General features: G+C 39.3%; 1 protein-coding gene across 1 annotated transcript; it reads right to left on the bottom strand.

Annotated features, from left to right (window-relative positions):
* Positions 1-898: 898 nt before the first annotated feature.
* asz1 (ankyrin repeat, SAM and basic leucine zipper domain containing 1) lies at positions 899-23,861 on the bottom strand. The gene is made up of 13 exons (XM_034879600.1): positions 23,442-23,861; positions 21,210-21,312; positions 20,677-20,799; positions 16,432-16,543; positions 11,848-11,959; positions 11,577-11,711; positions 11,252-11,370; positions 9,947-10,019; positions 9,376-9,432; positions 7,956-8,068; positions 5,063-5,168; positions 4,597-4,710; positions 899-1,303 (listed from the first exon to the last, which is right to left on the bottom strand). Exons 1-13 carry the CDS (start codon positions 23,544-23,546, stop codon positions 1,157-1,159), a joined length of 1,419 nt encoding a protein of 472 aa, XP_034735491.1. The 5' UTR covers positions 23,547-23,861; the 3' UTR covers positions 899-1,156.
* Positions 23,862-24,125: the final 264 nt, after the last annotated feature.

Genomic DNA, 24,125 nt, shown 5'->3' with positions numbered 1-24,125 from the left:
AGCAGCAGTAGTTATCATAAGTCAGTAATAGAAATCCAATTTAATTGGAGTAATTTGCTCACTGTCATACCGAATCGCATTAAGGTGGGTCACTGTATTCCATGAAGAGAAAGACAATTTGACATCATCATGCAAAGGTTATGGCCTGAAGACAACTCTAAATCACCTGGGATGAAGTTTGTTTAAGAAGCAAAATGAAGCAAGTCACCAGAGCTAAATTCACTTAAAGAACTGAGCGGATATCTCACAGACAATCAATCTCTGTAACAATTTGATGTTTCTGAGTTTCTATTTCTGGATTTTTTTTTAAACGTTTCCTTAACTTAATTTTAAAATCTTATGTGGTGGCGCAAAGGACGAGTGGAAGGACAATATGAACCTTATCCACGTCACAGCCCCCAGACCTAAAAAGTTGGATACAAAAAAAAATCAGTTAATTTACTTATCCAACATTTTTGGAAATATGCATATTGGATATCTTTCCAAGAGACAGATGAGAAGATTGATATCAATGCCTGAGGCTGATATTAATCTTCTCTGCTAACTCTGGGAAGTGTATTTCCTAAAATGCAGTAGTATTCCATTAAGTATAAACCTTCAAGGCCTGAAAATGATTATAGCATCAGAATTTACACTTTAAAATCAAGTTTTATATATATAGTGTTCATTTTTGATTGGTTGTGTTTAATTTCTGGTTTTAAAATTGTGTTTTGTCTTGCAACATTGTCTTGTTGATTGTTCGAGAGAGAGATATATATAGATATAGATATATATATATATATATATATATATATATATATATATATATATATAAAAATGTTGGTATTGGTAATGTAGGTATTGAAAACAGAAAGAAACATTCTGGTTTTAATCTAAATTGACTACCGGTATGCAAGAAATTGTTCCTCATAAGAAACTTTAATTTTTACTTTAACACTTTTAAAACATAATATAGAATTAACTCAAGACTAGACAGAGCAAAGTGGAAAACAAGTGTTATAACAGCAAAAATAGAAATGCAGTCAGGAAACACTGTTCTAAAACAAATCAGTTGTTCCATAATCTAACTGATCATCTACAGTTATCAAAAACAAAATATTCTGATAAGCTCATCAAGTAACTAATTAACACAACCGTCCTGTTCTTTAACACACTCCTAAACCTTCCCACTGGCAGCTCTGTAAAGGAGTAAGAGGACGGTGGCTCCGAGCGCACTGAGTGCAACCCTGGTCAGGGACCGCATCCTCTGATTACTGTGGGAATCAGGTTTTGGAAGCTGACAGCAATCTACGGTCTGGTCCATCTGAAGGAGGAGAAGGAGAGGTTTACATGACTGACACTCTCTCTCTCTCTCTCTCTCTCTCTCACACACACACACACACACACACACACACACACAATCCTGTTAAGGCCACGTGACCTAATGCAGGAAGTACACGGGTCGTTTTAACCTTATCCATTCTGGATTATGGCCGTTTACTGGACAGACTGTTTCAAGCCAGTTAAACCTCAAATGGTTAGGAAATGCCAGCTAGGTGAGAATAACTTGGTGAGAATCAAACAGATCAGCTTATTTTGAGGGTGAGGGCATGTCTGGTCCCATCGCACCACAACAGCATGACTCACAAACCCGATTCACCAAAACTTCCTGTGCCAAATCCTTAAGGATTCATCAACCAAGTGAAGAGTCGGGTCATGGTCACAGAGGAATAATGCTGTTCATAAATTCTCCAGTCGGAGGTCAAACAGTGCTAAATCCCTGTCATGTGAGAAAGTTTTGAACGAGTTCAACATTCAGCTTTCTTCCAGTAAATATGAAAAAGGATCGCGGTTTGGCAATTTACCCAGATTTCTACTTCTTCCTGAACTCTGACATCAGCAACAACCGCAGACCGCAGATCTGGAACGAGCTTGATGAAAGCTTGACATTATCGCATTCTGTCTCCATCTTCAAGAAAAATCTGATGGAAAAACTGCTTATAACATATGATTGTTGATTGTTGTATTTGTCTGAGTTGTGTGTCTCCTGTGAATTTAGTTTTTTAATGTCTATATTTTGTGGTATTTGTCTGTTTTGTATCTATTCTGGATTTAGTTTTTTAGTGTCTGTATATTCTAGATTGTACAAGTTTATAGCTATTGGGTCCCCTCTGGAAAGGGGTTCCCCATTTTGTACCTCCTACATATGATCATTATTTGCTCAAATTATGTTTTAATCATATGATGATGACGTGTAAATAAACTGAAAATTGATATACTGCCAGGAACGCATTTTTCCCCACAGGATACAAATGCAGCATGGATGCCAAATCAAAAGACAGTATTTTAAATATTAAATTCTTCTCTACTGTTGATTCATGTGTTGATAATGTGTTGACAGTATTGCACCAAGATACGCAACAATGTTAGCCTGACAAGCCAGGACTCAATCCAAGGGGCGGGATCACCGGTTGTCTTCCAAATTCCGAGCTACAACCAACCAGAGCAATGCTAAACTTTTGCCGTATCCGGTCGGCAAAACTCCAAAACACAGCTTCCTTTTATTAAGAATGAGTTTAGTGCTTATCTCCAAGTCTTCAGGAGTCGCAACCAAAGCCGATTTGAAAGACCGCTGTTCGCCAGCAGCAGCGGCCATCTTCTTTGTTTTCAAGTAGCAGGGAATTCACACAGAACCGGCTCAACTCTGCTAGCCTTATGTTAAGCCCGTCCACTGACTATCTTTTGACACGTCTTTTGGCACTCAAGTTTACACATTCAACTTTATTGTGAAATTAATTTATGATCACCATATCCTGTTCTGGAGACTTTCACATTTGGTGTCATATCCCCACTTGTTTACCAGGTTTCACGCATTTATCAAAGACAACACTAGATGGCAGTAACAAGCAACATCCCCATTCAAATGACTTGTTCTGGTTTAGGTGTCACTCTTGATGACACTTTTATCTTTAGGGCAAGAAAAAAAAAATACACAACCAAAAGCTTGTGTAGTGAGAGCTCCAGCAGATGCTGTTTGTGTGTTTTAAGAAACAAACCTTCATCTATAAGGATAGAGAGAGTGTGTGTGTGTGTGTGTGTGAGTGTGTGTATGCGTGTGCGTGTGTGTGTGTGTGTGTGTGTGTGCGCGTGTGCGCTTCTGGTCCCTGGGCTGGGAGCCAGTGGGCCCAAATAGGCTCTATTGGCTGTCAGATTCTTGTCTGACACAACCAAGCTACGGTAAAATCCCCCCCCCACACACACACAAAAATATCTACCTACACTATGAACACACTCACACAGCTCCATCTGCTGCTAACCCACCTCCTTTTCCCACCCCGTACCCCCACCTTTCTGTTTCTCCCATTTTAAACTCCCTCACCCCGCCAAACTGTGTCCTCTCCTCGCTTCCCTTCGCCCCGCACCCTCGCCTTCCCATCAGCCCCCTCTCATCCCTCTGCCTCATCGTCTGTGTGCTGACAGGTCGATGTCACAGCCGTGCTGACTTATGGGCTGTGAGGATTCTGCCCTGTCAAGAACGACTCTCTCCTCTTGAAATACAAACACAAAACGCGCACGCACACGCACACGCACAAATACAAAACACACACACACACACACACACACACACACACAGTCAGGTGCACACATGCAAGCACTCCAGCACATACCTGTTGGAGCTCGCCAAAATTCATATACACCAACATCTAGCATACACACTATGTTCTGCTCCTGTTACTTTAAATCGTCAGCACTACGAGAAAAGCTCTCAGTAAGAGTGTAAGAAAGGAATTTCCTGTAGATTGACTTGCATGAAGTATAACTGTTGTTTGAGCCTCAATGATATTTTCAGCAGAAAAAATACACACTATCAGCTAATCACAGATATATCAGTATCAGTGTCAATGTTGACTGACCAAAATAAATTATAGTACTGCAACATTTTACACGCTGAATTTGTATGCATATTAAATATGCACATTTTCTTTACTTATGTATATTAGTTTGTTGCCATTTACATCTAATTTATAGCTACACTTACCTTTAATTTTTGTATTTACTGTTACCGTTATTATTAATCACAAACATTTTTGTTCAGCAGCTAAATGTCCTGCCTCAGTACATGTCTTTCTCACAACTTAATAAAATGTGAGGCCACAAAACCAATTTAAAGGCATTTCCAACTCGTGCTTGTACAAATGATAACATTTGAGTTGACTTCTTCATTTATGAATACATACAAAAATGTATTGTGCCTACTGAAAAGGTTCAAAATTATATTAATAGACTGAAAAAAAGAACACAGCTACAGTTGGAAAACTGTGTGGCTACCCTGATCCTAATTTCCTCTTGATGCTCACCCTTGATTTCCTTTTTCTAACCTGATTGTGGTAAGTAGCACACATTCACACAGGTGTGCAAGTGATATAGTGACCACCAACACACTCTCTCTCTCACACACACACACACACACACACTTTCTATGATAATTTTAGCAATTTATCAGGTAAATCGATATTTAAGTATAAGCTTTAATATTAAGAAAGGTAGCAGAGTAATGATCTCAGCAATGAAAATGTGTGTGTCTGTGTGCGTTTGTGTGTCTGCGTGTGTCTTGACCTGGCGTAGAAGATTGCGGAGACAGGTGACTTCCTTCTGCAGGTCTTTAGTCTGGACCACCAGCTGGTTGCAGATGGCCTGGGCGTCTTTCTTCGGGTCCAGTGAGAAGACCAGCTACATGGAGAACCAGAGAGACAGAGACCAAGTCCTAGTTAAGTAAATATAACTTGAAGGCAAGCGAGATGGACAGAGGGAGTAACTAAGACATAGCAGACAGAGCATTCTCATCCAAGTCTGATAACAGGAAAGAACATTGGACAATGTACAGACATAGACTTTAGACTGTAGAATCAGTTATGCTTTTATGAAGTGTACTAGTTTCACCCACTCCAAGAATTAGTCCTACATTGCATGTTGCGTCTCCTGAAACAATGTAACCATATTAAATCAACATGCGTTCATTTTGAACTTCTTAAATCAAGATAGGACTTTTATATATCGTAAACTGCAGACAGACAACATGTACCTGAGAAGCTTGGCGGGGAAAACGGCTGATGACGTCCTGAATCGTCTCTGTCAGGTAGCAGCACTGCTGCCTCACGCTTATCAGGAAGTTATGCAGATCTTCACTCCTGAAAAAAACATCAGCAACTTATGGAGAAGGTCTGATTAAAACATACAAAAATTAATTAAACAGATTATATATATGCAAATATTGGCATGCTACAATTTACATTAATATTTCATATTGAGTGTTCATTTTTTCAGTGCTAGAAGTATTAAACTATTAATCGCTTAGCTTATCAACAGAAAATGAATCAACAATTGTGATACTTAAGAAGAATATTTAAGAAGAAAAAAAGCCAAACCTTTGGGGTTCTAGTTTGTCAAGTGTGAGTATTTGTAGCTTTTTATGTTTTGTATGATTGTAGACCGAGTATCTCTGGGTCACTTGAAGAAGATGATGGGCATTTTTCATATAGTTTCCTGACATCTTATACTAAGCAATTGATTGATTAGCAATTCACTAATTACAGTTTCTCAGTCTGAAAAATACACTTGAATTTAAATAACTGAATAAGGGTGATGAGCCACATAAATGCAACACATTGCTCATCTGACAAGTCACACACATTTTTTTAGGCGTACAGATAATGCTCTGGAAGCTTCAAAAAGTGAGCCCTAAGAAGTTTTCCACATATTAAAAAAAACAAGGAAATGCCTACTGAAGATACTACAATGACAGGGCAGACAGATTGATAGTTTGGACCAAACTTTGTATCGACATTCTCTATGCATTTTCCTGGAGACCATCTCGGCAAACTATAGAAACCTGAGCGGGTGGCCAAGCACTCTCCCCACCTCCTCCCCATGCTAACCCCATGCTGTCATTCCTCCCTGAAAACATCCACCTTAAATGATAGTTATTTATATTCATCAACCTCTCTTTCCATCCCCTGGTCCTGTGGGATATTGATAGCTTTTATCTTAATGGTACATTTCCCTTGGTGAGGGGACTGAGCATCCAGCCGTCCCGGCCCTCCTCACACTCTGTCAGAGGGGCGAGTAAACACTGTCAGTCATCCTTTGCTGCACCCTCACCTCCCTTCTCCCTGTTGTTAGTTTATCTAGGGACCAGAGAGTGATGATGGGCCCCTGGTGGGAAGATTGTTGAAGGGATTGTAGATGCAAAAGACGTTATGTTATGTTATGTGGGGATGCACGTGCGCCACTTTGTTGTGAACTTTTTTTATCCAAGGAAACCCAACTGGGCATGGATGCAGCAGCACCCAGCAAGTGCCTTACTCCATGGTAGCTGCTTAGGGGAGAGTGATGCAAATTTACTTTCACTGCATACATATTTTCTCTGGCAGATCCAGACCAGCAATATTTCAATCATTTCACTTCTCCAACTTCCATTGGAGGTGGCTCTTAATAACCAAGACCAAAAAGCTATGTCTTCACCAGCAGGCTCTTGGGGTTTTTGGCCCAACAGCAGCTGCCTCAGCAGAGGAGGCTTTTGATGTGGCCTGCTCGAATTGTCAGGCTCTGGGATTTAGAAAAGTATGCAGTGTTGAAATGCTGTGGGGCGGCTGCAGCTCAGTGGCAGAGTTGCCTGCCAAGTGGAAGGTTCCCTGGTGTTTCGATCCCTTGTCCCATGTCCCATGGGAAAGACAATGAACCCCGAGTTGCCCCTGCGCATCGGAGTGTAAATGTGTATGAACGTTTATCTTGTATGAGTGTTTATCTGACGAGCAGGTGGCACCTTGTACGGCAGTCTCGGCCACAGTGTGTAAATGGTTCCTGTACTATGTAAAAGAGCTTTGAGTAGTCGTTAAGATTAGAAAAGCGCTATATAAATAAAGATCATTTAAAGTGGCATTTCAAACAAGAATGAATCTTTCCGGTCACAGTATTTCAATTAATTATGGTCTTCATTATATATTTCTGACTATATACGTAGGTTACATTTTATTACAACAATTATTTCAGGCCCAATTTTTCTCAGAGGTCCCAGACATGTCAAGAAGATGTTTTTAAGGCCAACTTTCTTGTTTTTTTGTCTCCATATTTCAGTGTAAAATAAGGATCCTAAAGGAGCTCTTAAGGAGGTCAGGCCCTGATGAAGCCATTCACCCCTCTTATTAACCTTCCCCTCTTTCTATTTAACTGTCTCTCATCCGGCAGGCGAGGGTGGTGCAGCAAGCAAGCCCAGTTCTGCTGAGGATTCATGAAGTGATGGGGTGCGGTGCGATGGCTTTGTTTGGCACCTGCCACTGGCTCCTCTTTGCTTATTGCAACCTCCCATCGACTCTCACCTTACAAATCATTACGGCTCCGCTTAAACCATTAGGGCCTGGCTCAGGGCTTCGCTACGGAGATGGGGGGGAGGGGATACGGTGCTAGGACAGCGAGATGCTCATGGGGCTGATGGACGAATTCCAGTAGAGGAGGACAGATGGAGCATTACAAGGAGATGGAGGAGCGCAGGATGTGGGGGAGGGTTTAAGGTGTGTGGCTGACAAGTGTTTAAATTTGTTGCTACTATAGTTAACTTTGTTTGTGGAATACTTTGTTTTGTAACTGACAGCTTATCACACATTTCTAGCAGACTGAAACAAAGATTTTCAAACACTGACTCTCAAACACCTTTTGACAAAGACACCACAATCTAGAATGTTTTTTGTAATGTTTGGACTGGACTGTAGATAGGAAAGGTAACGTGTAGATAATGAAGCTTCTGATCAGATTATTAGTCATTCTAATCTCATAATACAGCTTTTCTTAAAACTAACAACTCACTGTTTAGCCATTAACGCTCTGAGAGCCATCTAAAGGTCCTTAGTCCTCAATTTGGGATACTCTTCTGTTGAGTACACATGTTGATTGCTGCTGGGCATTAAGCTGTAGTACCCTACCCACTCTCTGAGGTTCCTGGCAGGCTGATTTTATCCAAGTCCACTTTATCCAGGTGCATCTGCTGCACAGCACTCAACACCTTCTGCTGGTCCAACACGTTTGTGATCCCGATCTGACAAATGGGGAAAAAAACTATTTGTCTTTCTTGTTGATTGAATACTCCTCTGTTATTATATGAGAGTAATCTGAAATATAAAATCAATAATACATGTACCATATCATATTATATACATGTATACACACACACACACACGGTAAAAGGTTTGGGGTCACTTAGAAATTTCCATTGCACTCCATTATAGACAGAATACCAGCTGAGATTAGTCACATTGTTTTTAACCAAGGCAGCAGTTTTCCGATTACATTATGTGCTTACATAATTGCAAAAGGGTTCTTTAATGTTAGTTTTTTTAAACAAAATCAGATTAGTAAACAGAATATGCCTTTGGAACATTGGATGAATGGTTGCTGATAATGGGCAATGTAGATATTGAATTCAAGATCAGCCACCTACTCAGTTCAGCAGGTATTCTGTCTATAATGGAGTGGATATTTGTAAGTGACCCCAAACTTTTGACCGGTAGTGTATATATGGTATACATCATGCCAAACTAATGTTAATGCACAGACTGTATATCATGCTTAACCAATGTTAATGTTTGAGATTAAAGCCAAGACATTTTTATTACTGCACCACTTTATTAAATGATAGGTTTTTGATGCAGACGTGAACATTCTTATGCATTTTAATCTGTAATGTACCATGATGTATGTTTTATGTTAACTTCTCACCTGGAATTTATCATTAGGTTTTGTCTGTAATTAGATACGCAACATGCCTGTGCAATTCTGACCCCAATGTCCCAATGGGTTGGCTGACCCATCCACCGTCCTGTCCAACCTCCCTATGCAGATTTTTGCCCTTTCATACTACTTGCTACAGCGTAGATTCACACGCTATCAACAGGTAATGTAAGTCAGTGGAGGCAAAACGGCATTGATAAACATGCTAAAAAGCAAGTATGCATTTTGAAAACACGCCAATAATGGCATACCCACTGGCATGTTGTACATTCACCATCTCATAAGCTCAGCCTGGTTATTAGTAAGAGAGCATGCAATTTATTAATTTTCATTTATTTAAACGTCTTTTTTCTTACAATTCAACTATATTTAATTTTAAATATTAGTTGAGAGCCCAATACCACATGCACTCATTTTACGTATACCACTTTTGATAAATTTGAGGTCTATCCAAGTTTACAGAAATATAATATAATCTTTCACCGCCTTCTTTCTACTGAACTTGTGTCCTTTAACAGCTGTGACATCAGCAGTTACCCTCTTTATGGGTCACTCTGCAGACTGGCAGCGAGCAAAAGAGCTGACAGAGAAACAGATGTTGCAGTCATCCTCTACCTTCTCCAGGTCGTCCTTCTCCATGGTCAACAGGTAGCTCCAGGTGATGTCATGTTCCTGTGCATGTGGGAAAGAAAATGAGTATGAAAGAGAAAACATCACTTACCATTTACCGAATCAAAACTTCTACAGCTAAAAACAGATGTACCTGCATGAGGCTTTGCCATCCGGTGACAACAATCTACCTGCACCCATCAAACTCAGTCCTCATATATCAGATAGGGCCTAAACCTTGAGCTGACCCTTGGTTTAATTCGGGGCCCAGCCAATCCAGCACATCCACTATGAAGCACCAAGTAAAATATGTAAACTAGTCATCTCATGACATGTTCCAAAGCATAAATGTCATCTGGCCAATAATGCAGCTGTGCTCTGCTCAACACATTCAGGATCACTGTGTCTCACCCACAGATTTAATACTGTATTGTACTGTGTGTAACAGCATGTTATCTCTGCTCGCCATCTTAGCATCAGTGAAACATATCTCTCATGTTGGTAAAAACGCACTGTGCATACAAATATATGATAAAAAAATACAGACATTTTATTCCAGCACGCATTCTGTACTTACAGTCATGATGTCAGTGAGGTAGCCAAGATCGAGGCCGTGTAGGAGGAGCCCAAGGTCATCAAGCTTGTTTACACTGAAGAGAAGAGAGTAGTTCACCTTGACTCATAAAAACTTAATGTATATAGTATTAACAAGCCTGGGACTACCCCACAACTGTATGAATTCAGACTTACGGAATAGTGCAAGGGGGTCAAAATTTGTTCAAAACTTAAAGTTGAGCAGCAACACACTGAAAACAGAAATCTTTCTCTATGGGCAAGGCTTAGTTTAGGAACACGCAGCAGCACAAGCTACCCTACTTAAGTGTTCTTGAGCAATGAACTACAGCCTTTCCAGCTAAAGTGTTCCTGAATTTAGCCTTTGACCTTCCAGTAGAAAGGGGTGGGCATAAGGAGACTCCTCTCTTTGTCCTTTGGGTATCAAGTGGGTGCAACCAAAGTGCCATTGAGTTCAGACACATCACAGTAACCGCTGTGTACATGCAGCTTCTCAGTTTGACTGTTGAGATGATGAGCTTTACGAATGAGCCTCTCTTCTCACGGCGTGTTCAAAGTATGTGAAATATGCTACTTGGGTTTTAACATCTTTGTAAATGAGAAAGACAGCTGAAATGCTTACAGGCTGTAATTCCTGGTGCCAGACATGCTCAAAAGTTTTTGGCTTATGCTAATTGCCCAGCCGTGCCTGCCTGGACTAAACACTCAGACAAGAGGTTTATTATTGTTTATGTCTGGGTGAACAATGGTTCACCAACACCTGCTGCACAGGCACTGCTTTGCGGAATTACCAACTGGGGGCGACAAACACACAGGCTGCTGCGACTGGTGGGACGCTGCTTTGACATAGAAGGGTGAGTTCTGAGTACATTGACGTCTTTACCTGCTGTTCTGCTTTACTTTTCCTTTATACAGATACACACTTGAGCTCTTTCCTCTCTTAGACAGTATTACAATTTAATTGAAATGAAGGAAATGACTATTTTTCGGGCTGTAACATTAAAACCGGTGTATTGTAAATAGGCGGAAGAATTTACAATTTTCTCATAATAGTAGGTAAGGTGTATTGATGAAGGATCCTGACTTGGGTACAGCTCAATGATCAACAAACAGTTTGAGTGAGCAAAACTGTTAAATATATGTACTGTATGTTTCTGCTGCCGAAGCTAGAGAAGACACCTGCATAAAATCTCAAAGACAAATGAGGAAAATATAGTTGTGCAGGGATAGTAGTTAGCATGTGAAGGCATTCTTTGTCAAACCTGTCTCAGCCCTGAAGGCTTTGAATGCAAGACTCAGGTTGCCTTACCTTTCTTGGGAAGGTGGCGGTTCAGAGTTTGTCTTGAAGAACTTTGAGAGGGTCTCCTTCATGGAGCTGAAGGCCTGGACAGTAGAGCTGTGGGGCGAAAAGGTCAGGATCCTGCCTATCTGCAAACAGACACTGGCGTTAGGATGATTTAGCAATGGAAATGTTAGTCCAGCACAAGTAAAACATCATTACTTTTATTGAGCTTCATTGAAATATTTCCATGTGATAACTAGACATTGACAAGATTTTAATTAACATTTTAATTAAATATACCAAATTGCAGATGTGTTGTGTCTGGAATGCATCATAAAAGAACTTCAGGTACCTGTGTGTGTTTGAAAATCAGGGCCAAGTCGGCAGGGCTCTTGCCAGCCTTGTTCCTTAATGTTTTGTCCGCTCCCAGCTGGAGGAGCTTTAGCACTGCCTCCTCTCTGCCATACTGCACTGCTATTGACAAAGCCTGAATTGACAAATATTAGTATGATTTATCAGTCACAAAGTCAAACGTAAAAAAGTTTTTTTATAATGAAATGTATCCAACTACTTCTTTCTTTTTGTGTTATAAGAACGACATTCTGAAGGGACTTGTGACCTACCGTTTGTCCATTGCTATCCTGAACGTTGACTTCTGCCCCGTGGGAGACAAGCAGGTTGATGACCTTACTGTGGCCATTCCTGGCTGCCTGCATCAAGCAGGTCATTTGAGACCTGAACAGGACAAGTGAAAAGAAAGCAGAGGAGAGATGAAAATATAGAACAAAAGGGAAGGGAATGAAGAGAAAAACAAAGAAAATGGAGACGTGACTGAACAGGAGTGATGGTGAAGGTACAGAGAAACCACCGGGAGGCAGCACACACCACAGTAAAAGTAGCCTTTAACTATGACACAGAGTATAAAAAACACGGTTTTAACTGTGACAGAACAAGCCCCAGTCTTTATTCTCGTCTATATCTACTGCACTCCAATATTTTAACGGCAGATTTTTCTGTTAAAAGAATGATTACTAATTTGTTGTGATACTACTGTAGGTGAAAATGGAAAATGAAAGTGGTTGAGAGAAAGGTTTTCATATTTGAATGATTCTTTATTTTAGTTTAGATTAAAAGCAGTTACAATGGATTCATGTAGAAACACAAAGTCACAGTCAAAACAACCATTCCTATTGTTTATTTGTATATATCAATATTTAACATTCATATTTCTTCCACAACAGAATTTAATAAAGTAATTGTGTGTCTCATATCTCAGTTACAGAGCTAAGTTGAAAGGGGTGTACATGGTTACTTATTTGCAAAGCCCCAATATTGAAGCACACTGAACATCATTACCTTAATCAATAGAAGTGGGATTATGCTGCAAGGGTAGTTCAAAACAGTTTCTTTGGACGATTTAAATAAATACTGCCTTAACTTTGGATCTCAAATGTTTCATGTGCCCATCAACAGTCAACAATTGTTACAGACCTGGGGGCAGTTTCACAAAGCAGAAATTATAAATCCAGGATAACTGATAAAGCGAGGCTTGACCTAGTGTAATCTGTGCGGCCTGGCTTGGTGCGTTTCACAACAGCCAAACCAGATTTAAGAGGAACAACTAGGTCAAGGCTAAAATAATTTGGATAGATAGTTTTGTGAAATAGACCTCTAACTTTGACCTTTATTACTAATAGTTATTCCTCTGTTGCCTTCATGTGTCTGCTTCTATCTGAACAAGGGATGTAGATAAATACACTCCTCTATAGTTTTTCTAAATCTTATCACCTATGACTCAAACACAGCGGGTGAGAAAAATACACCCATCTCGAGGGGTGGGACAGTCTGAGGGCAATTCATCACCTCGGTTAATGCTTTTACAGGACATTGTGTGTAGCCAAACAAAACACAGGACGGGAATGCGTTATCACTCTCAAATTGATTTACAGGTCTTTTCATAAGGGCTTGTAATACACAGAGTAACACTAGACGGCTACTAAATCCAAGTTAATGCTTTCCGTTGCAATGCTTACTTACATTAATAATACTTGTAAACATTTTGGGAATGAACTATTTTTTTTTATAAATTTTGTTATTGTTTTTGAATAAACTACATTTTAAATCTATCGAACCATACATACAATACTGAAAACAAAGAAAGTGTTGTATTTGAATATAACTAAAATGTATACATTTCAAAATAACCAATTGTGTCTCACAATAACGGTATTGTTGATTTGCTTGTGAGATAGTAAGGGAAAAAATAAAGCAAAAAAATATATATATAATTATCATTTGGAGGACATCTTCTATCAAGAGTATTTGTAATATTATATCCCCAAATTGATAATGAATCATGTTGCTCAAAATGCAAAAATCATGTAAATCCATTTTTGTTTTTTTTATTTCCAGTATTTCTAGCAACATCCAAAAAACTACTAGAGATATTAAAGAAATTGCTACCTTGGTATCTGATTGACAAATGTCTGTTCTCTCACGGTATATATTGTCATAGGAGCCAACCCTGAATGCCATTTACAGTAGTGCCTTGTTGGCTTCATCACTGAGGTGAGATTTACTGGTATTGTCTTTATTCTTGTGTTGGCAATAGAGGTGTTGACGTTTGCACTAATAAATTATTTTGAACTGAAAATGTTCCTAGACCGAGGTGATGTTTGTCTAAGAGGTGCAAATCTGTATAGAACGTCAGTAGGGACATTGTCCTTTAATAAATTACAAGATCCAAAGTTAATGTTCTATGTGAACTCAAACAAATGAACCAATGGCTATGACGTGTATGACAATTTCCTTATTCACACTCGTCTGCAGCCATCAGTCAATCCCTCCTTGACCCAGGAGGACAGGATAGGTAGTGTCATTCATTTCAGCTTTTATGTCCTGCACCACTGAAATTCCCAAAGGTTGTTTTGCTGTGAGAAAGGTACCAAGGTCACTCACATACTGTTTCAGTTGGTCGTGTGTGTGTGTGTGTGTGTGTGTGTGTGTGTGTGTGTGTGTGTGTGTGTGTGTCCTACAGACTGTGAGATTTGGCCAGTCCCCAAAACAGGCCAATAGCTGATCGTTATGCAGACAATTCAGAGTAAACATCGTTCTTGGCCTAAGTACAGTGAGAAGAATGGCACACCTGACTCCCAGTACATCTAAAAATGGCTTCCACAACGACTAAATGTACTGTATACATGCTTGAAAAGATATCTTGACTAACAATATATTAATAATTAGTAAATTAACCATGAACAGCATATTACTGGCTAATTTAATGCCAGTGATGATCATTTTTTTTGTCTTGTGCAGTGATAATAACTACCACTGTCAAATTAATAACATTCTACAAAAGGGTATTATGAGTAACCATAAGTCGCAGAAATTTACCAACACCTCCCAAATCTCAGCAACACACCGTGCAAACCTGCGTATTCAGTATGCTAATTGGTTGATCCAACTCTTGGGAGGAAAGTTTGAAGCTGACAGGAAAAGTGTTGTAAATACTGTATACTCAAAATCTGTACAAAAGTATAAAAGCCAAGCAAACGTCTCAGAACAACACACATTCACCTACTGTATGTTCACAATACATGCAATTATGGTTAACACAGATCAGTACAGTGACGGTGGAACACATAGGACACATGGAGGCAATGGACCCCACATCTTGCTCCTGCAGGACTTTGAGAGATGACAAAGAATGCATGTTTACACTGCAACGGAGGGATGAGCAGCTGGTGTTAATCTTTGGTTTGATATTCAGACGTAAGAGGCAATGAGGAGGAGGAGGTTTCTCCCCTGCACCCACATGAACCTCATATTCTTCTTTTGCTCTTGATGTTGGCCCCTCCTCCTCATCACCTCCCCTCATCTGCATCCTCTTGTGTCTTGTTACCTTGCTTTAAATATTTTGTCTGGGAAGGAACCAACCAATTTCCCAATGTCCATGTTTGTCATCACGGGGTTTCAGCCAGTGTGTGTCGTGCATGTAATGGCATACTGGCAGTGTCAGAGTGGCAGGGGATTAGGGAAAGCTAAACAAAGCCGCTGGGGGCTGCATCCTCCCTTTGACGTGCCACAAATCCACAGATGGTAACAGTAAAAGTGCTTTGAGAATGACCTCCCTTCATTCTTTTCCACAAGATGGAATTTTTCATTCTTCCTCACCAGGACAGGGAACCAAATTTTATAGCCACTGGCTGCACTGGCTGAGGCATCCCAAACACACAAGTACCAATTTGTATAGTAATATAGTATTAAATTACATTATTATTAAATTATTAGTGGTTTTCTATTCTAAGTTTACTACTGCCTAATTATTTTCACACCACCACTTCAATGACTGCAGTTGGTCTTGGACCTTGTTGGGTCTTTGTATATTATAGAGTATGGTCTATACCTTCTCTATCTCTAAATTGTCCTAAGATAACGTCTGTTATGATTTGACGCTATAAATTTAATTGAAAAGTGTGTAGGCAAGACAGAAAATGATCTTGTTTGCCTTAATGGCAAAATGTAACATAGTGTCATGCTTTGTTCTGTTACAAACTAGTTTTGTATATTTTTACAATTAAATGCGTAAATAATGATAGACAAACAGAACAAAAGCTTACTTGGTTTTGATGGATAGCTGGTAATAGCATGGACTTGGCGATGTGCAGCCAAATGACATTTTAACATCCAGGTTAAAAATACAATATTTTAATGGTGTTAAAACCACTGTTGTATGCATGCCTAAAGAAATTACACATTTGAACAATTTTAGCCTGGTTCCGTAAAGACGCCTAGGTCACTTTTGACCTAAAAATTCCCAAAAATCATGCTTACTGGATTGCATCCAAGCTTGTGAAAAAAGCTTCTAAAAATCCTCCTGCCTGCTCTTTACGTGTGTTTGTTTGTCTGTCTGTCTGATACCCGTCTGTACATGCAGATGCCATAACAGGACATTCCAAACAAAACACACAAACATACGCAGTGTATGGCGCGCTGTGGTGCATAATGCTACCACATGGCAGCAAAACATAACAAGAACCATCAAAGGAAATCCAATCAAGAACCTCTGTTTTCTACCCGGTTCAAGTCAACTCTAGAGAGTTTTTATTTTGCCAACATCAACAGAGGTGTCACAGTGCGTACTGTGCTGAGAATGCTATACACATTTTGACCTGAAACACATCTGTACACCCCCCTCACCCCCTCACCTGTCCACCACGTTGGGATCAGCATTTCTGGATAGCAGAAGTTCCACACAGCGAGCAATTTTTTCTTCACTGGCAGATGCTATGCAGCTGGCCATGAGCACCGTCCAATGATCTGTGGAAAAGAACACATTAGTGTCGAAATGCATCATCACAATTTTACAATTCAATTTAACTTAAACAAACATTTAGATTAGCACCAACTATTCACAAAAAAGGTGTAAGAAAAAAACTTCATAGAAAAGGTAACAAGCGGGCTACAATTCAAGCAGCTATGAAGAGTTTTCAACCAATAAATAAAATACCATTACCAGTAAAAGGCAAAGGCTGATTTCTTTCATAGTTTTTTATACAATTTACACAGCCCTCAAGCAGGAATAACTAAAAAATGTTGTTGCCATCAAAATCCACCTGAAAGTAAGATATTTGTTTCTGGTTGAAAGTAAACATGCTTATCCTTTTAGTGGTGCAGTTATATGGACAGACATCATATAGATTTTAACAATAAAAACTATAGGATAGTCTGTTGATAGTCCGGTGATGGCCAAGAGACCAACTATATATACTGTATGTAGCTGGTGAAAAACTAGAGGAAGCTTTATGAATAGTCAGACAATGTGGTGTCAAAAAAGGTTATTATGTTTGAATACAGCCTGTACTTCTGCAAACAAATGTCAGATAATTTACAGATATTTCTGAGTGCTGCAAATCTTCAGTTTTACAGTATCTTGTGATTACAGATTACAGTCAGCACTGGATCATCTTGAAGGTTTTTGTTCAGTCCTAGTGACTAAGGTCCCCATTTTATGAGCTGTTTTTAAAGCTAAAATGCTTTGTGACTTACTTAAAATTAGAAGTAGCATGTCTATTATTGAATGGTGTCTTTAATCTTTTGGTCAGTTTAAAACCATCCATATTCCTGTAGCTCCACATGTTATGTCTCAAAGGACAAATGTTCCCCCAATTACTAATTGCCCAATTTCATGTTTGTTTTTGGAAAATGATGATGTAGATTGGTTACGGTAGCTGCTATGTAGCCTAAGAGAAGTCCCTTTTTCCGCATCAGAATGAAGTCATACAACCTGCAGGAAAATGAAAATAAATCTGGACAATAACCTGGTGATGGATAACTGTTTATCTGGCATCAGGAAGTGTGGCAGCCTTTATGGGACTGAGTATCTTCAGAGTAGTTGTTTCCTTATCTTATTCTGATAAGACCTTTCTGAGACCCATGGCAATGCACTCAATTCCTGTTTGGTTCCGCCAATGACTGAGACTCCAAGTTGTGTATTACATTATCTATGTGTGTACTTGTGTAGGCACATCTAAGCCTGTACATGGGTTCCTGTGTCTTTGTGGCTGTGCATGTTTGGCTCTATATCTGTTTGCAAGTGTGTGTGTGTGTGTGTGTGTGTGTTTATATTATTTGTGTGTGGGTGTAAACCAGACTGCCTAGTTTGTGTCTACAGAGAACTGAAGTAAATACATCTGAGAAAATGTGACTGGTCACTGGTGCATTCCTCCGCTCAGCCTCACTGCTTTGACAATCGCCATCAGTACGTGACCACACGTCATCCTTTCTGTTTAATTATTTCCTTCACCTGCCTCAAGCATCAGATGCCAAGACCATGTGAAATCAGTCACACACACAGTTCAACTCGACATTCTGGACTGAGAATTAATTGACATCAGATATCAACAGCATGACCAGGGCTGTGGTTCCAAACTTGGGTCTGGGGACGTCCAGGGGCTACGGGAGGGTTTCTATTGGATTAAGAATGCAGTGTTCTCAGAATAATTTATTGTAACTGCACTGGCAACAGTGACAGGAATGAGGAAAAAAATAAAAAAAATACTTAAGTGATCTAATTGCTTTCACTTCCGTTAGTCCTGGCAAAAGTTGTAGGCTTATCCGTATATCCAGTGTTCTTTGACAAACATAATCATCATGACTTTGCAGTATTTTTGCAGTACTAATCTATTAAATTAACGTGATTCAGCAATAACTGCAGTTACATGACATTATTAAAAATACCCTTCCATAAACAATTGCTCAACAGCTTTACTGAACATTTGCATAAAGTTAAACTGCCCAACAATCAGTGACAACTTATCCAGACATTGCTCCTCCGCTCATTTGAAATCAGAAACTACCCCCCATTCAATCTCTTGTTATCACTGCTGATTAGTCAACAGTTACAGTAACTATAACAGTAGAGTGAGCCACATTGCAATATTACCAACATTACAATCTGCCAAGAGTTTAAAGAATTTGAATTACAGTTCTCTGACAATACTCCTTTGACTGATCATTCAGTGTGGCAAAATTAAACTTGTTCCAACTGAAGTGGAGTTGTCCATTACTGACCTAACGGCAAAACACAACGTTTTGGGGAATCTGTAACTTCATTTTCCCAACAGGATTCTTTTCTTATAAGTATATAACTGCAGACTTCTTTAAATGGAAGAGTTCTTCCCCCATGCTTATTTTACACAGACTGACCTCAATCTAACAGATGCCTTCAATTTCTCTTGCTTAGGGATGAGGTTGCAGTGTGCATGGACTTAAAACAACTCAAAGGATCCACGATTGTTTCTGCAAGAGTTCCTCTTTGGCGTCATCACCATTAAGTAATGTCAGATGAAGCGTATTGGTGCAAAGGCTTGACTGGTCCCCTGGTCCTTGGCTGTAGCAGGTGAGGAAATTGAAAAAAGGTGCCACAGGGAAGGATAGCTCGACACAAACGCAACAGGGACCATCAGGAGGATTAGGTATGGCTGTTTGATATCAAAGCCTGGAAGGCAGCAGTGTAATGGTGTTGCCTAATCAAACTATCTGCCCTAGTTCTCTCTGTAAAGTGCTGGGTGTGGGATCAATGATAGGTCAGTAGAACCTACACGTACTATATATTATGACATCAACCGACAATCAAAACTAGAAGGAATTTGAGTCATTTCTGTTTTTATCTATGGAACCAGCTTAAACCAAGTTCCTATTTGGTGTTTTTAGTTGTTTAAATTTTTTTTCGAGTGACCAGTTACACATGCCAAAATGCTCCATAGAAGGATTTAGAGGAAACCTTGATACTTGTTTCTCTTCTTTTTATAGAACACAGGTTGTATTTTTGGCATAAATTGCAAGGTTTAATTTTACAGGTTTTTACAATTGTTTATTTTTAAAGTTTTATTTTGTATTTACTGCCCGTTACTGTTGGGTGCATCACTTTTGGTTGGCCTTCATTTATTAATTGATCAACTCCTGAGCTACACTTGTGTCCTGTTAGGATTTGTATTTGGGTTTTTTTGTGCTGGAAGAGAATATGTCTTTCATATAATAATAACTTTTTAAGCCAAGGATACTTTACAGAATTATATAAGTTTTGGGTACACCTGTCTAACTTGTATCTCTTCATTTACATAAGCAGCAACCAAACTATTAATCAAGTTATATTCTATAATCAACCTATAGTCAACAGACTAAATATAATGCAAACAGATGACAGACAGTGGATGAGGGAACAATAGGTAGGGCTGGGCGATATGGAGAAAATCAAACATCACGATATTTAATACATAATCATCAGTAATGTGGACATAATGTTTGAGTGGGGAAAAGGCAAATAATAGCTAGAACAATCTGGTAAGTTCAGAAAATTCATCCAATGGTTCCCTTCCTGGAGGTCATTTTAAGCTCAGGATTTCCAGTAGTGTCATTTCCCACAAGATTTTCTCCACACCTCCATGAGCTCAGTGAAAATAAAGACCGTTTTAGGGTTGTGCGGAGGCTCACGCGGTGCTTTCGCGGTAGCCTATGCAAGTGGACTGGTGTATAGACTTGTGCACTGGTGTTTGCGAAGAGCCAGCATGTGTGTGTGTGGGGCAATTTGCTTTGGAGCAAGTACAGACTCTAGAGTCATAGTGAGAGAAACAAAGTGTCCCCCCTGTGTTTTTGACCAAGGTGGGAAATCTGTAGCAAGAAAGGTTAACCCTCTCCTTGATTTCATGTTGTTTATGAAGAAGGAGAACCAGGAAATGAGTCGGAGGAAATGCAACTCTTCTAAGCCACGGCCGAGCGACGTGTAGTTACATTTTTTGGGTGCACGTCAGGCTACGGCGTAGGGTCCAGTGTAGACGCAGAGGGGTCTGCGGGGGTAAGCCAGCGATTCTACGCACAACCATTAAATGGCCTTACGATCTGGTTAGACAAGATCCTCCCTTCCCCCCATCAAACATCTGTATTGGTCTGACCTTTGCTGAAGTTGGCACTGGCCCCTCTGTCCAGTAGCAGTTTTGCCAGGTCGTAATTAGCCACACTGACGACACACATCAGAGGAGTCCATTCAAAGCCGAGCCTGGTCTCAATGTCCATGCCTGTCCACAGCAAACGGATCAAATTAAGCGAGGCAATCAAATGATTAAAATGTAAATGCACTCCAGCGCGCACGCACTGTTTTTTCTGTAACACTTGCTTGATGTTAAAAACTCTTAAATAGACAAACTTGTTATCGTTAATCATTAGAGTCTAAAAAATCGAGCGTTTATATTATTTTTTATATAAAAAAGGCAGACTATTTATTGACTTGTAAGACAGGTCTGGGTCACTCATACATGCCAAAAATGAACAAATCTTTCCGTACAAGTGGTTTTTGTATGAGGCCTAATATCTTTTCATTGCTACTAAGGGGTTAACTATGAAGTTCCTATGGATAGAGCAATACAATAATGATCACAAGTGAATACATATGCTTATGTGTCAGACAGAAAATGAAGGGAGTACTTGCCATTGTCCAACAGCTGTTCAACAGTCTCAATGTCTCCTTTACTGATGGCTGTTTTCAACAACAACACGTTATCTGATGCATTTGGTATAACAGCACCCACGTCCTATAACAAGACGGTAAGATCAGAATCAATTTACAAAAAACAAACAACTCAGAGAGAAAAATAACAAATACCAGAATAACAACTCCAAACCAGAATATTTGTGTGGATGCTGCATAGCTAAATTGCTAAAAGCTAAACTGAATTAATAGCTTAAAACTGTAAGAATTTGTTGAAGTATTGAGAATTGAGTATTGAGAACTACTGTCTGTAGTTGAATTTTGATTGCATTGCAAAAATGCTGCGTCATGCTTACTAATCAACGGCAATGTGTGTAAACACAGAGGATATGGCTTTGATCTCCGATGTTTGTAATCAGCTAAGGATTTATCACCTGTGGAAGACCGCTGCCATGCAGTGGGACACTGAGAGCAACCTGTGAACAAAGGCTAAGACAGCCTAAACAATAGGTGGCATACATGAAATGACCTCATCATCAGCGTCGCAAGTTCTTTGGGAATGTATTGATGTAAAATTCTTGAGGAAATATAAAAAATGTGGGCATATCAACGATGCAAAAAAAAAGGATTTGCTGTGCCTTTGTAAGGAAATGTAAAAATTGTTCAACATGGGCAGCGAATGGAGGAAAATTTGGACCGGTCGTCATTTGGAAGCTCACCAAGCTAAATGCATTAGTCATTTTTAAGGCTCTGTGCTCTAGCAATGACATCACTCACTGTAAGTCACGCAAAACACGCCCATTAGAAACTTCCTGAAAGGAACACAAAACTTAAACTTAATTTTCACAAAAACTGTTAAAGATACAAAATGGCTAACATACAGCCTAATAGCTGATATTTGTGTGGATGGTTTACAGTTTGATTGGTGTCTGCATGTGAAAGTATGAAGTAGGAGTAGCATTTTGAAGTAGAAGAGGATGAGGATTTTTTTTAAATAAAAAGCTTCGTAATTTAAAAAGTATAAACAGCAAAACAAAACTGTTGTGCCTAAAGAGCTAAACAGGCTCATTATGACATGTTTATAAATTATGAATGTTTTTGTAGCTGAACGTATGCAGACGTTAGAGGCCACCGAAGAAAGTTGAAGAATAAAGAATTTGATAACAATGCTGTGAAAGCTGCTAAATCCGTATTTACACAATTAAGGTTCACCATTCGGAAACTGTGCCACCCGCATGTGTGAGGACACAGTAATATTACAAATATAAACAATATGTTCCCATAATGGCTATCAAACGTTGTACAAAAATTCAACAGACATACTGAATGTCCTGCTATTAGGTGGGAGCGGTACTGACAATTGTCCATTTAGGTGTCCAATGTGAATGCAAAGAAGAAAGGTAATTTTTGTGCAGTACCAAGGCTATTAGACTACTATCTTACCTGTGATATGTCCCCATTTCATACCACAAACTAATACTACACAGTAAATACTTTGTTATATTGTTCGAACTGTTTATGTTGCACAATTAATGTAATGTGGTTTAGGGATGCAAGTAACTTTTTTTCCAGTAGTGCCTAATCTCTTTACAAGTCTATACAATTTTAGAAAACGGTGTAATATACGCTTATAATTTCCCAAGTTGATGTTTTCAAAATTCTTCTTTTGTCCAACTAACACTTTCAAAGCCCACCTTTTCCAGAATATAGAGAATATAGTTGATAGACATTTATGTTACTTCCATGTATGTTTAAATATAGAAGAAATCCACAGGTGTAGAAAAATAAACGCCTAAGTGTGTATTTCGTATGTTTTTACCAGTCTGAAAGACATTTGAGGTGTTAAATAGCCTAAACTTCAAAATTACGGTCTTTGCTTTAGGTTATAGTCGCTCTACTGTGAGCCAACCGTCTGCATGAGGAGACCGTGAAGGGTGAAAAAGTGCGGCAGAGTATCGTAAGCACAACGTCCACTATAATGTTAACGTTAACCTTTACTGTGTTGACTATATGAGTAACGGTATGAATATAAGTTACATTATCGTTACTTGAATATAACTATTAGTGCCAGCCTAATGTTTATTATCTTGTTTCTATTTTGCCGCAAAACAAGATTTCCAGAACAGAGACTAAGTTAGCTTTGGTTTGATAGCTACTAGCTTCAAACGTTAGTATACGTAACGTTAGCATAAACATGTTTGAGAGAAGATAAAGAACGTTTTCTGAAGTCACCTTAATGTGGGAAGACTTTTTATCCGCATACCCGATGTCCCACTCGTCATTGCTGCCGTCGCTTTCATCTCCAGCCGGGAAGGCGTTGTCTATGAAGCTACCCATAGCTAAGCTAAGCTAATTCCGTGTAGCCACTCGCTAGCTAGCTCAAGGGATGCTACTAGAGATGGGGGGATTTTGGACGAAGCTCCGAAAATGAGGAATGTCACGTGACTGATGACGTCCGAAGCTTCAAGAGTCACAGGTGCTTCGGTAAACATTTAATGTCAAACCTCAAGCACTATTTGGAAGTTAAGCCACTAAACTGTATTACTATATGCTAAATAAATAAACTGAGAAATATGTCGATGTGCAGTTGACATAGCCCTAAGTATGAGAACATTTACACCTGATACCAAGTAAAAGGTGTAATGTAAATAGGAGCCAAGTAATTCTGCCAAGCCTATTTGTGAAAGTCCTACAGCAACAACGTGGTAACAGATTTTACTGATAGCTATCTAGCTAATGTAAGCTAACAATAGCCTGCAAACACGTTTTCACAGTCAATGCTGCAAACATTTCACTGCGCCGTTCTGAATGCTTAATGCTACCTTACATTAGCTACATAGCTAATAATGTTTTGCTGGATAAGACTGCAGGCAAGGTTTGAATCTAGAAGCACTTGCAGTTAAAGTGCTAAAGCAG

Source organism: Etheostoma cragini, chromosome 8 (assembly GCF_013103735.1).
Source record: "Etheostoma cragini isolate CJK2018 chromosome 8, CSU_Ecrag_1.0, whole genome shotgun sequence".
In the NCBI taxonomy this organism is placed as follows: domain Eukaryota; kingdom Metazoa; phylum Chordata; class Actinopteri; order Perciformes; family Percidae; genus Etheostoma; species Etheostoma cragini.
This window is presented reverse-complemented; position numbering and strand designations above follow the sequence as displayed.

Bases quoted from the DNA above. Each gene is read 5' to 3' on its own strand.
- asz1 (XM_034879600.1), bottom strand. From the start codon at position 23,546: ATGGGTAGCTTCATAGACAACGCCTTCCCGGCTGGAGATGAAAGCGAC. The intron at 5,169-7,955 runs GTAGGGTACTAC...TGTTTTTTTCAG, and splicing joins CCAGGAACCTCAGAGAGTGG to GAGTGAAGATCTGCATAACT. The intron at 4,711-5,062 runs GTACATGTTGTC...TTCTCCATGTAG, and splicing joins TTCCCCGCCAAGCTTCTCAG to CTGGTCTTCTCACTGGACCC.